The sequence below is a fragment of the Anarrhichthys ocellatus genome, unplaced genomic scaffold (genome assembly GCF_004355925.1).
Source record: "Anarrhichthys ocellatus isolate YVR2014 unplaced genomic scaffold, GSC_Weel_1.0 scaffold67, whole genome shotgun sequence".
Classification (NCBI taxonomy): Eukaryota; Metazoa; Chordata; class Actinopteri; order Perciformes; family Anarhichadidae; genus Anarrhichthys; species Anarrhichthys ocellatus.
Genome location: NW_022280097.1, coordinates 1,297,954 through 1,312,305, shown reverse-complemented (window position 1 = coordinate 1,312,305; position 14,352 = coordinate 1,297,954). Strand labels below are relative to the sequence as shown.

At 41.9% G+C, this 14,352-nt stretch overlaps 1 protein-coding gene across 1 annotated transcript; it reads left to right on the top strand.

The window, feature by feature from the left end:
* The first annotated feature begins 1,255 nt into the window (after positions 1–1,255).
* hs2st1b (heparan sulfate 2-O-sulfotransferase 1b) lies at positions 1,256–14,315 on the top strand. Its single transcript, XM_031873018.1, has 7 exons — positions 1,256–1,831; positions 3,621–3,859; positions 7,040–7,125; positions 7,529–7,667; positions 7,756–7,853; positions 8,769–8,926; positions 9,417–14,315. Exons 1-7 carry the CDS (start codon positions 1,708–1,710, stop codon positions 9,641–9,643), a joined length of 1,071 nt encoding a protein of 356 aa, XP_031728878.1. The 5' UTR covers positions 1,256–1,707; the 3' UTR covers positions 9,644–14,315.
* The last annotated feature ends 37 nt before the right edge of the window (positions 14,316–14,352 follow it).

Below are 14,352 nucleotides of genomic sequence, written 5' to 3'. Positions count from 1 at the left end.
AACATTCAGTTACATAAGGTACAGACAGCGCCTTAAACAGGGCTTTCCCATTGTTACTGTAAGTGAGTTCTATCTCCTTATTATCACTCGATACAGTAGGTGAGAGCCAAAGCTGGAGTTGAAAGGTCATTGTGGCCACGAATAGATTAGTAATGGATCGCTTAATCTTGAAAAGTAAATTTCCCATACTCTCCATATGGCCTTAGAGCTCAAAACATGGCCAGAGAGTGAAATTACTGTTGGAAGTCAACCTGTCAAGTCACTACAATTGTCTTCTTCTGTAATCACACTGTCACACAACCAATGGCCTCTTGTGCTGGTTGACCTAGTTGTGTTCATGAAGCAGAGGCTATCAAAACCTGAGATCTAGAAAAAATAAATAAGAAGAGAACTTATACATCCCCAATTTTCTGTTGATATCGTCAAGGTATCTCAACACACTTCCCTCCGCACAGTGCATGAGGAAGTACAACTTATTTGATATAGCACATCTGTAATCAGTGGTGTAGATAGCAGAGCTCAGGCTTCACTTCTTCCTGTTACTGGTCTTTGCTGTGATTGGACATTGGAGGTTTGGATCAGCTGCTCTATTATAAGATGAGATACCACACTGTCACCAGAGCTATGTCAACAAATGTGAGTTCCTCTAAGAAAATCACGTATGACCTGGGTGACTTATGGCACAGACCACTATAAAAGGCCTGTGTTTTCCTTTGTAATCTTCTCACAAAGATTTAGGACACTTAGGCTGTCATGTAAAATTCAAAGAACCACACTTGTAATTTATTCCAAGTATGTCATGTTGACCACCAGAGCCTGTGCTATTTGGACACGAATTACTTACACAAACATAATTATTTAAGGCTTGGGCATGTTTCACACCACACTGTAGAAAAGACACCTTCAAAGCTGTGTCAGTGGTGTAATGCTCTGGAGAAGACTGAACATGTTCAGCATTTAAATAAAATATAGAGATGGAGATGTGAGATGAGATTAATGTGTCAGGGGAGGAACGGAGCTTAAAAAGACTGCTGGGAGTCAATGAAAGATGAGTGGAAATAAAAAAAACAAACGAAACACAGAGCTAACACTGCAATATTTGTGAAGAGAATAGAACATTTAAAACCATGTTTTTCTACGTTGATTGTGTTTTTGCCTAGTTTTTGCCGTGGTAAAAACCCTCCGGGCCAGTAGATGGCGGTAAGCGCATTTGTGAGCCTACAGTAAGACGCTACGTGCTGCAACAAGCCCCTGTACGCTGCTGAACATAGTTTGGAGTCGCGTTTAACGATGTATTTTTCCTCCAGCACCAAGTCGCATTTAAATGGAGCTTATGGACTCTGCGTGCTGTCAGCGGGGTGAAAAGCAAGCAAGCTAGACATTTAAAACATACGCAGTGACGAGCGTCTTGGTTCTTTAAAGATGACGGCAGCGTGAGCCTTACGTGACTTTATAATGATAGTTAGCGGAGAAGCTAATGTTAGTTTGTTTGGCTAACATTGAGTTAGCCCTGTTGGACGGCTGGTGAGTGTACGCTAATGGCGCTAAACACCAAGCAGCAAAGTAAAGCAACTTGGATTGACCTGGTTAGTTGGTTAGCAGCATAACGCAGCAATTTAGGTAGCTCTGTTTTATTAGCCATTAGCAGTGGATCTGAGACGTTTCACTGTTTAATCGCATCCGCGGAATGATTCATCTGGTGGTTTGATGGGGCTTTTAAGGACCATGATGCCCGCAAAGTTCCAGCTTTTGGCTGTTTTGGCATTCGCACTGGCGATGCTCTTCATCGAGAACCAGATCCAGAAACTGGAGGAGTCGAGAGCCAAACTCGGTATGTTAAGACCAAAGCAAAGGTGGCCCGTTCGCTTTGTTGGCGTATATTGTTGCATAATTAATTCATGTGTGTATGAAAAGTGCTGTTTGGGTCTTTAAAGTAATAGTTACTCCGGGACGTTAATGTTTGCGGTAAAAGAGCGGAGTTACATTTAGTGTTGATGCTTGGAGTATACGAGGTTAATGACGGAGTTTTAAGACACCACATTAAGAGACTTTTATGAAGAATTAGTTACGTTTGAGAAAACAAATAATACTTCGTTTTATAAAGCTACTTGTAGCTTATTTTTTGTAATAATTCTTTTCTGCAATTCATTTTGACGAACAGCTTTTTGAGATAGAAATTGTTAGAAAAGGCCAAAAAAATGTATTTTACACACGAATAATTTAGTTTTTCTTCTTTTTTCATCAATACATTCACAGTCAAACAAAGGCAATTCAATTGAATGAGATCATCTTGCTCATGCTGCAAAGCTTCATACAACACACTTTGGAGAGCAAATGAGTGCAAATGAAGACTTGTTGCATAAAATAATACCTTCACCATTGCTCTGCAAATGTCATTCAAATGTGCAAACTATTCCCTCAAAGTGTCATTCAGGCTTGAAAGCTTTTTTTTGATGAATATGCAGTAAGTCCAAACAGGCATATCAAGCCCACTGTTTAGCAGTGAGTCATCGTGACTGACTTCAAACCAAAAGAATAAATATTTCTTAACACCTGTAGCTGGTGTAAGGAGACACCAACTGTACAGCAGGCCGGTAGTGTTTGGAGAAATGGACGTCATGTATTTACTTCCGGTAATTAATTATTCATTTCATGGGTAGACTGCTGGCTGGCCTCTTATGAGACTGCAGGCCAGCATACAACATTGTTATCGTAGACTTTTATACTTTGTATTGCAATTGCTGCACAACAATTTCCTTGGGGATGAATAAAGTGTTATCTTATCTTACTGTACAGTAGTATTTGTTAGAAGTGATCAGAAAAAAACAGCCTGACCTGCCAGATGGTGTGATTTATGTGTTTCTGATCTCGTGACATAGCGAGAATCAAGCTGCTGTGCAAGGTCAATATTGCCCTTGAGTAAAGCTAACCCCACGTTTACCGCCTCTTCATTTACTGAATATCTTTAAGAAGAGGGTATTTGCAGGGGCCAGGAGCAAAATGCCTCCGTCTGCCTTTCAGTGCACGCGACTAACATCCTGCAGACACGTGGCCCCTCTCTCCTCATGCTCAGACACGGGGAGTGCTGGCTGGGCAGCATTGAGAGACACACAGCTGATCCAAGAGATACTGTCAAGGCCATTCCAGTAATTGGCTTTAATTAACATTTCAGTGGAGACGAGAAGTGGGAGAAAACACTTTTAATTATGCCTCCTGTCTATATAATCATCAAAAACTTAATTGCTTGTTTCAGCGTTATTGTATTTGTAGGACTTTGTTGCTTTCCTTAATTAAGACGAGACTTAATTTTACATTTTTAACAGATGTTCCTTTTGTCTTTTTCTTAATTGTTGTGTCGGTGGCCTCACACCTACTGTGTGTGCTGCCAAATGAGAATAACAAGAAGCATCAACTAACTTTTGTCTCATTAAAACCCAGGCAGCAGAGGATGTTAGCCAGTCCATAATCATATAAATTAAACATCATATTGTCTCTGTTTAGAAACACTTGCCTCAAACAACTGACAAATCAATATGGGCTATATTTGACAGTCTTTTCAAAAGCATACGTCTATGATAATTGATGGTAAATATACTTTTTTTTTTTTTGTGCCCGTACAGAACGTACCATTGCCAGACACGAGGTGGCTGAAATGGAGCAGCGCCACAGCGAAGATGCTGGGCGGGAGTCGTCCCCGCCGGCAGAGAAGGATGACACGGTCATCATCTACAACAGAGTGCCCAAGACGGCCAGCACGTCCTTCACCAACATCGCCTACGACCTGTGCAGGAAGAACCGCTTCCACGTACTGCACATCAATACGACCAAAAACAATCCCGTCATGTCTCTGCAAGACCAGGTAAGGCCAACGGCCATCAGATGCAGTAACATCTAAATACCACTCAAAACATGAAAGGTCAGAATTTAGTACATGATTTAAATAATTTTACTTTGACTGCAAATACAGATTTCCAGCCTATAAAAGCTGCTGGATAGAAACTTGACTCCACCTCTCACATGAGCACGTTCCTCTTATTATACTAATAATCCGTTCCGTAATACAACATAGAGAAGAAGAGATCAAAGACAGAGGAGTCCTTTGTTGTCATAACAGATGCTCCCCTTATGACAGGCTTTGATCGTCACAGCTGAAAATGTGAAACTAAAAATAAGCCGTTGTTCTGGTTGTAACATGAAACATTTTCACACAAATATGCTGGGAAAAATCGAACGATGTTAACATTCTGACCTCACATCTGTGCAATGTGGAACTTCAGCAGTAGTGTCTGTTAGTGAAGTTTGCGACTGTCGACCGTACTTCTGTTTATGTTCTGAATACTGTCATCATTTTCGATCTGTCAGTGAGTTCTGTAGAAACAACATGCCGGATAAAAGGTGGCAGTTTAATAGTGCTGCGTTTTTCCTTATTTTCCATCAAATGGTAACATTTCATTAAAGGCTTCATGGTCAGCACAAAATCCAATAATACTATCATTCACTGAAGGGCATCTTTTCAGTAGTTGATTACAGATGGATGGATAGATGGTGCAGTCAGACTATAGCAGTCACTGTTCCAGCTCTATGGATTTGAAATAAAAAAAACAACTAAAGGGTTTGATGCCTGACTTTTAGCTAAACCAATGGACAGTGTGAAAGCTATAGTCTTTTTCCTGCATTGTAACCAAATTTTAGGGTCTAAAAAAAGTGAAGCTTGCAAACTTGCATTCGTCCTGACGGCCAGCAGGGGGCGACTCCTCCGGTTGCAAAAAGAAGTCAGATTGTATAGAAGTCTATGAGAAAATGACTCTACTTCTCTCTTGATTTATTACCTCAATAAACATGAGTTTATGGTCGCAATCTCTAGTTTAAGTCTTCATTTTCATTTGGTAAATTATGGTCCATTTGGGTAAAATAGACCCTAAAGCAGAGTATGCTTTAGCCACCTTGTGATTGACAGGTTGCTACCAAGGCGTTGTCCGGCCACCACTGGGACTTTGCCAGTCGTCAGCTGAAAGGAGATCCCCCGCAATAATGTAGTGAATGTGAGTCCGATGGTGCCATATGTAGGAATCAGTTGCAACGGTTTATCTCTCCACCAGGTGGAGCAATAAGTATCGAAGCATGAATTCTTTCTGATCAGCTTTCATGTGTATTAAGGATGTGCGTCCCACACAGAGCCTATAGTTTTAATGATTATGTTCATATCATGAGCACATCATGATGATCAGGTCATGGAAACACTATGCTGAGGCTTTCTGTAAGACACAGAGACTCGCCTCTAGCTGCTGATTATACCGTCTATTCTGTCCAAGCTCTCAATGAAAGCGTAGCCTACCTGAGGGAAATGAATAACTGTGTACCTATCTATATTATTATATTTCATAATGTGTACATTTACTTACATTCCACAACAGACAATCTGGGTTTATGTAGTTAAAAATATGTGAATAATTACTATAAGAACTGAAGGGTGGCAAACAATATTGAGGTTCCAGCCACTGCTGTAGGTCAGAGTGCACCCTGGCTACACTATTGCAGGGCTGACACACACAGACGGACAACCATTCACGCTCGCATCCACACCGAGAGTCATTTACCTAAGCTGTGGACTGTGGCAGAACCCGGAGAGAACCCACGCTGCTACAGGGGAGAACATGTTGCAGCCTGTTACACTGAGTGCATTCATATAAGAGGCATAAATGCCTCAAAGCTATGCAGGTGTTATTTGTGGCTTGTTAGTGCCGAGGTATTACCCCGTCTGCCATCTCACATCAGGCTGCCTTGCCCGTCTCAAGTTTCCTAGCTTCAGCTTTTCTTACTGAAATGTCTCTGAACATTTTCCTCTTATTGTCCCGCCTCCATAATCCAGATAGAAGATGCTCTCAGTCGGAAAGAATGTTGATTTATTTCATCCCAGTTGCCTTTCTTTCAATTGTTTCCGTGCACTCGCAGCAATAAGGTTAGCGGCAGCAGAGAGTGGTGCAGTGTTTCCTGCCCCACGATTTACATCTCAGGCTTTTTGATGGACCTATCTGTATGCAGCTTGACAGGAAGACTGCAGGCGCTACCCGGAGCCGGGAGTGGACCGTGAAAGGACCTCAGTGTGTCTGCATGTTAATCTATAGTTTTAGTCAATTTAGCTAATATTCTCCTAAATAAACAAAACGCGAGAATGAAACATCCGTCCAAACTTGGCTCTTTGTGGTAAAGATGCAACCCTGCTTTATGGTCTATTGCACTCTAAATGGAGCATCATTTACTAAATGAACATCATGCTGTATTGAAGAAGACTTGAAACTAGAGATTGCGACCATGAACTCATGCTTACAATGATTATTGAGAGAAATAGTCATTTTCTCATAGACTTCTATACAATCTGACTTATTTTTGCCACCAGAGGAGTCGCCCCCTGCTGGCCAGGAGAGAGAATGCAAGTTTAACATTCTGCCTGATCAAAAAAAAAACATCAGCAGCAGTTGAACATCTGTTTGAGTGAGAAGTTTAAATGTTAAATGAACACTGCTGAACTGAACTCGCCACATTGCACAGTTGCACCAACTTAAAACTAAAGTCAACCGTAAGCAAAACTAACATTTCACCTACTGCATCACTGAGGTCAAAATGAATGAATGAATGAAAGTAGGACAACTAACAATCACATGTGGAATTAAAACGGATAAAAGAACAAGGAGAAGCAACGGATGTTTTTCACATGTGAATTAGGAAGTGTGTGACCCATTCAGTCAGCTGATGGGCTTCCTCTTGAGATCATCTGCTGAACACAACGGCCTCTTACTGTGAGCCGACATGACTTCTCACCTGACAAAGTCGACTGCAAAGACTCACTACATCCTTTTCAAATGTGAAACAGAGTCCATGTCTTTCCAGCAGGAATCCAAATGTGTTAGTCTTCAGCAAAGCCAGCCATTTTCACCTCTCTGTCCCAGTGTTTCCTTTTTTCTGTTGATGCTGTTGTTTTTCCATTATGCTGGAGTTTCCCTGCTGCTCCGTGATTAGTTTCCATTATCTTTGGCTACAGGTGCGCTTTGTCAGGAATGTCACCTCATGGAGAGAGATGAAGCCCGGCTTCTACCACGGCCATGTAGCTTATCTGGACTTCTCAAAGTAAAGCCCTTCATTTCCTGTAATACCATTAATATCCAGATGCGTTCCAGACAGTTAGCAGAGCAGATAAAAGGGAGGCCATGTATTGATTGCTAACCTGTGCTTTAGCGTTGATTAATAGCATTGTTGTCCTTATCTCCCCCTGTCGCTATCATTTCAGCGATCACAGGTAATTATCCTAATGGTGTAAGCGTTCTCCAGTGAGAGAGCGCCTGTTAACTTGCAGCCTCAGTTCCCTCCCTGAAGCTGCCACGCTTTCACTGATGGAAACTGTTTCTGTAGTTCAATAAACACTATTAATTAGACGGCAGCTTCATGTTCTGATGTCTGTTGGACTTGAAAGTAATCCTCAAGTGTCTGTTCAATGCAAATGAAATGTGTCAGGCTCTTTCTTTGTGTTTAGATATGGGGCGAAGGGTAAGCCCATGTACATAAACGTGGTGAGGGACCCCATAGAGCGCCTGGTGTCGTACTACTACTTCTTACGTTTCGGAGACGACTACAGACCTGGTCTACGGCGAAGGAAACAAGGAGACAAAAAGGTCTTTATTTATCTCAGCAAACCTTTTTGTTCAGTGCCTAATGTTTGTCCGTACGGGAATGTGTGACAGTGTCTCCGTTGTCTTTCAGACCTTTGATGAGTGCGTGTCATCGGGCGGGTCTGACTGTGCTCCGGAGAAACTCTGGCTTCAGATCCCCTTCTTCTGCGGCCACCATTCAGAGTGCTGGTGAGTGGGCTGCACCTGCCACATCACAAACAGAGCCCAGTGCGTTTAAGTGAGTACAGGACGCCTGAAGCAGTGACAAGAAGAGCTGGAAAAATATCAGAGGGAACAGACACTCCGCCAACAAGATCCTTAAACCGAGAACATGTCGTGCGAACCGCGGATTAATTACACAGTTTAACCATCGTAGTGTGAGAAACAGTTTTGCTTCCGATCATTTAAGTAAAAAATATGCAATCTGTAGATCAACATTGATGCTTTCTAGTCAGATAGGGATACATTGTGAACAACAAGTCTGTGTTGTTATCGGCAGGAGGAGAGCTAGTAAAGCTAGTATCGTAGTAAAGCTAGTAACGTAGTAAAGCTAGTAACGTAGTAAAGCTAGTAACGTAGTAACGCTAAAAATACAATCTTTTACTTCCTAATAATTTGAATGTATGTAAAAGGTAAAAGTTAGTGATGAAAATTAATAATTTTGTTCATTAGCTATAGGCTTATTAGTATTTTGGTTAATAACTGTAAAACCGTGATATTTCCTCTGACAATAATCGTAATATTTAACGTGATGTGACGTCCCTAGATACAGTCTAGGTACATATGCTGAATACACAAAGAGCAACCCTGGGAAGGCCCTCAACCATAAGCCACTGTTTTGCTGTATGATTCTGTTTGTCGTTGTGCTTGGTGTAATCGTGTTTAATGTAGACCACAAATATAGAAACAGAAAATAATAATTGCCATTCAACTTTCAATCGCAACATTCCTCTGAAATATTGTATCTAGATATTCCCCTCAAATATTTCCGCCCTACAGCACGTAGTGAATCTTATCACGGAGCTTTTAATATCAGAAGTGAGTCATGGACATATTTCATAGTGGGGTTTCTTGATAACATTTCATTTTCTGTTTTGTGTGCAGGACTGCAGGCAGCAGATGGGCCCTGGAGCAGGCCAAGTCCAACCTGCTGAACGAGTACCTGCTGGTCGGAGTGACGGAGGAGCTGGAGGACTTCATCATGATCCTGGAGGCAGCACTGCCGCGCTTCTTCAAGGGAGCCACAGAGCTCTACAGAAGCGGTAAGGACCAGAGGCCGGCCTCCGTCGGTGGTACTAGGCTCCGAGAGCGGCTGATGGCTGGACATCACCGTCTTATATTGAGGCCCCACACACAGAATGAGGGCCACTTGTGATGAAGATATCTGTGCTTGTGTGATTAACTGTTAAAGAGCTCATGAAGTGGCACTCGTAACAATATAATGGAAACATATTCCAACGCTGATCTTCATGATGTTCAGTTCCAGATTTATATTTTTATTTAGGTATGTATTAATTCAACAGTTTAACTAGTTTGTAAAGTAAATGTTTATTTAAAAAATAGGTTTATTGGCCGATTAATCCAAACGGTGGTTATGATATTGTTTTGGTTGACTAGTTTTCCTGTTTGTGGTGTCCACTAGTGGGCTCTCTTGGTAGTGAAATCATCATCAAGTGAAGCATCGGTGTTACTGAGCCGCTGTTGCTCACCGTGTTGTCTAGACTGACATTAAACCTCCTTCTGTTCCTCCAGGAAAGAAGTCCCATCTACGTAAGACCACGGGCAAAAAGCCCCCCACCAAAGAGACAATAGCCAAGCTGCAGCAGTCCGACATCTGGAAAATTGAAAATGAGTTTTACGAGTTTGCACTCGAACAGTTTCAGTTTGTGCGCGCCCACGCTGTCAGGGAAAAAGATGGAGAACTCTACGTCCTGGCTCAGAGCTTCTTCTATGAAAAGATCTACCCCAAAGTGAGCTAAAAACAGGAAGCCAGGAAAGAGACAATTAGGAGTCATTTACACTGGGAGGAAGTTCATCAAGTGATGCTGCTGAATGCCTTTTCTCACACCGTACTGTGGACTCTCTATGAGGAATGTGTGGGAGCAGCTGTTGAGAGAACGTAACGTGGATATAAACAGTCAGTCTAAACGGTGAGAAAGAATTCAAACCCAGATGAGGGTGAAATGAGAGCTGGATGTGAGACTTCTCAAAAGCCAAACACGAGCAGCCTTTGAGTCGTGCAGTTCTTTGGTTGCTTTTTGGTTGAAGCGTCAAGAAAAAAGCCTCAAACCTCAACCAGTCCAACTAGTTTAAAACCATCGTTAAATGGGTTCTGGCAGATTGACTTAGGTGCACACATTTTAGTTTAAATGTTAAAACTGTAACCAAAAAAACCCAATCAGAGCTGCATTTGTACTTCCTGTGTTACATGTTCTTGGACCAATTGGTAGCAAAATATAAAGATTGGACCATTGCATCCTTTGGTGTGTGACAAGTATTTGAGATGTTCTGAGATGTTCTCAATTTTTAGACACAATAGTATTTAATCACTGAGACGGTGACGTGCACCTTTGATAGAACAGATAGCTGCTGTGTTAGCCGGTGAAATGAGCACAGCTGGAGCAGCAGAAAGGTGCTAATGTAAAACAAAAGGAATGTTTTGAGTCCAGGGTTGAGCTTTGACGTGGTCACAGGGTCACAGGTGGAGGTGGAGCTGAAAGTGCCTTTATTACAACGTTGTGGACTTTTTGTTGGTATTCTTTTTCCAGTGTTCTTTGTTTGTGTGTATTCATATGTTCTGTTTCACACCCCATCAACAATCTAAACATAAATGCATAACTAACTTTCCTGGCTCGTTTTATCCTTACTGTAGTTGACTGTGTCTAATGCGAGTGCTTGTGTCATGATACTGATGAGGAAGTAGCTCGTAACGTTGATATCCCGTGATAGTTATTACTGATTAATAAGAATTGTTCTTCCATTTAAAGCTGTAGTAGCAGAGACTATATGGATAAATCACATGGACCCTATATGAAGATGATCAAGCTTTAAAATCCCTGCTTTCTACAGTTCCCATTTTTTTACGTTTAGTTAGTATTGACAAATACATAAACATAGGGAGTAGGACAACCCTTATCCAATGCAGTGTATCGCAGCATATTTAGCTACTGCTTATTTCCAATACCCATCCCTAGAAGGGCCTTTAAAATAACAAATACAAGACTATTTCACATATTTTGTTATCCTGTTAGGAACAAAAGCACAACTTGTAGACATACACATACAGACATGTACGCTCACTAGGAATTTATTTGCTACATTTTTTTTAGCTCCAAAAAGGACGTCTGGCCAAAAGAGGTATTTCGGTACAATACTTAAGAGGCCCCTGCAGTAGTATTCCTAGTGGACCTTCCCTGCCTGTAAGTTGGCGTCTATGGTATGTTTGTTCAGCGTGAATATTATCATTCCAAGTCCAAACACTAAGCAGCTTCTGCAGAACTGCCACATACGGCTATCAATCACCTGAGACTTTACCGTCAACAGTCATATGATAAGGTCCATCTGTGAGAAATATATTGCTTCAACGTCTATTTGAGCTTTGAGCTAATATCAGCATGCTATGGTAACATGCTGATGCTAAGCAGATGTAATGTTTAATATGTTAACTATATTAATTTAGCATGTTGGCATGGTATTATTAGCTAGACACAAACTACAGTGGAGGCCTGATGTCATATGTTGCAAGTATTTAGTCTGACCGCACTGATTATAACACCTGTGCCCTGATTCACGCCGGCATTACGCCCCCAGGTGGTGGGAGGTTGTCCAAAAACAAATCAATAACAAAATAGCTCTTACAATCATATGTATAATATATTATGCCTGTCACAATTTCATAAAGCCCATGACGACATCTTCAGATTGCTTGTTTAGCCCAACCAAAAGATATTCAGTTTAGAATGATTTGAAATGACAAGAAAGAACTGGAACCAAGGAATGTTCGCCATCTTTGCTCGTAAAAATGACTGCAACGATAAATTGATCATCAAAATAGATGCTGATTCATTTTCCGTCAATCGACTAAACAAACGATTGTAAGTCTCCCGTTGATTACGTCAGGATAGAAGGTTTTATTCTTTATAAAGTGGCTGCGGCTACTCCCATATGTGGACAATCGGGCTTGTTTTTGCACCTCTTTGGGCCTCCTGCAGTGAGGCCCACATGAGCCCATGTAGTTCTTGACTTCCATTTCTCCTCTTTTGGCTCCATAATTACAGATTAATTGCCCCGCTATATCTCACTCAACATGGAGTACTTAACCACTGAAAGTGTGAAATAACAGAGTGTGACGGGATGATCTGCTGTAGTCGGCGGTATTAACCAGCTCCTGCCTCCTCTCCGATGGGAGCACAGACAGGGAGGGAGGGTGTTCTCTGTGTTCTCGTGTCGACACAGAGACGAGCACAAAGGCCCCAACCCATATTTGACGCTTTGTGGCCATGGACACAAGGAGAGGCTGCCAGTCTCAGAAAATAGAACTCAATTAACAGTTTAGCTGCAGGCATATTGGAACATTGTTTCATTAACGAGATGAATACAGTCTGATAATTACTTCATCTCAATTAGAGAAAAAAAAGGCTACACTCTATATTGATTGTGGCTGATGAGCTTGAAGGTTAATTAGGAACACAATAATTCAAAAGTCTATTCTGCTTTGTTGTTCTTTGACAGTTGTGGGATCTGTTTGTTTTTTGAAGGACTCTGCAGGTGTTCCTGTCACAATAACACTACTTGATTTCATCTATTCAACAAAAGGGTTGCCTTTTGTTGCAGCGAAATAGCCTGCTTCTCTCCTAACCTTGACTCCAGCTAGTAAACACTTTTGGTTTCTGCCTCGCTGTTCTGCCCTGAGCCACAAGAGGGCGCCGTGGTCCTTCCTAAAAGCCTCCACAGAAGCAGCGTGGGAGCTTGGACGGACTGAAACGGTTCACCAAGCCCCCCATTAATGCACCTGTGCAAAGCCAAATGGAACAAACTAATAGTGCATTACCATTAACAATACAAATTACACCATTAGGCACACTTGGCTCTCAGGCCTTGTGATAGCTATAAATAGTTTCACTTGGTCTTGGACAATTTGTGCTGTACTTGCATAATGACAGCACTTGAATTAATTCAGGGTGTGCGAATGGAGAACCCAAATTGCTGCATTTTTTGAAAGGGGACATTTTGGACTTTTTTTTTTAATGATGTGCCTCTTCCTGTACAACCACCTCTGCAAGAGGCCAGCAGCCCTAACATGAGCAAAATGTCTCCATTACAGCCCCATCCAGAGCATTTGATCCAGTTATTGCTGTAACTGTGCACAGAGTAATGACCTCTTTTTGTCAATGAAAGTTGGCTGGATTACCAGGAATGGCCCTCTGGATCGGTTTTGGACCCGTTTCCGGCAGACCATGGGAGACCCAGCACAGTTTTTGCAGCTATCTGACCCCGAAGTGGTTTCACTTCTGCTCCATAAAACAAACAGAGCAGAGCAGAGGCAGCTTGACTGCCCCTCACTGGGACTGTGGACAGGACCTTAAAGCGCTTGGCTGAAGGGAACTATTATGTGTACTACTTTTCTCTGTGCTTTATGTAAATTAACCACACTAAAATGGAAGGTAAAATTAAGCCACCATGTCAGAGGCACTGAGACGTTTGATTTGATGATGTGAAAAGGATAGTTAGCCAAGACTAAGGATCTACAGCCGTGCTAGAAGCTCGATGAGGCTTTTCTTAGGCACAACGTTGCTCCAGTTTGTGACTCTACATTAAAGTCACAGAGCTAAGCCTTTATTTCTCTAAACTCTATATACCCGCTGATGTTTGAAAATGCTTAAATGTCATCTAACATGACTTATTGCTGTTCTGAAAGTATATCTGGGATCCTCAAAGACTCTCTAAACCATCTGGATGAGTAAATCCTCCGTCCACTGCATGATAAATAGCTTTATATCATGCAGCGGACTGGACTTTTTTCTTAGAAGAGTCTTCCCATCCGATTGTTATCAAGACATTTCACTCAAATTTACAAATGTGAATTCATGTCGGTCAGGGAATTGCAGCAAACAATAGGATTCATCCTCAGGGGGCCATGAATATCATATTTGCATAGAAATCCATTCAATGGTTGACAAGACATTTCCCTAAAAAGGCAATAATGTTGACCTTGTGGTGGCGCTAGAAGAACAGCCGTTGGATCCTCAAAGTTACTGCAGTTCATCCTCCGGGGACCATGCACTTCTGTTTTAAATGTCACAGCAATCCATCAAATAGTTGTTGCAATATTTCAGTTTGGACCAAAGTGTTGGACCCGACCGACAAATGGGTCGACAACGCAAACCTCAGACGGCGCTTAACCTGAGCAGTAATCCGTGCACACATACTGCTTGTCAAACAGCTACACTCTTATCAATTAAGAATAATATGGCCGGGGAGATCACAGCATCACATCCATCATTTACATGTAGGAGTACATGATGTAATACATTATGAGCCTGTGAGCACAACAGGGAGGATGACCCTGTACAAGAAACTCTGCGATACTCTTAATTAGATTGCTGTATTGTGGTTTGACCTTGGTGGGAGACACTCTACACTGCTCTCCCTCCCTCCCTCTCTCTCTCTCTCTGTCTCTCCCTCTCTC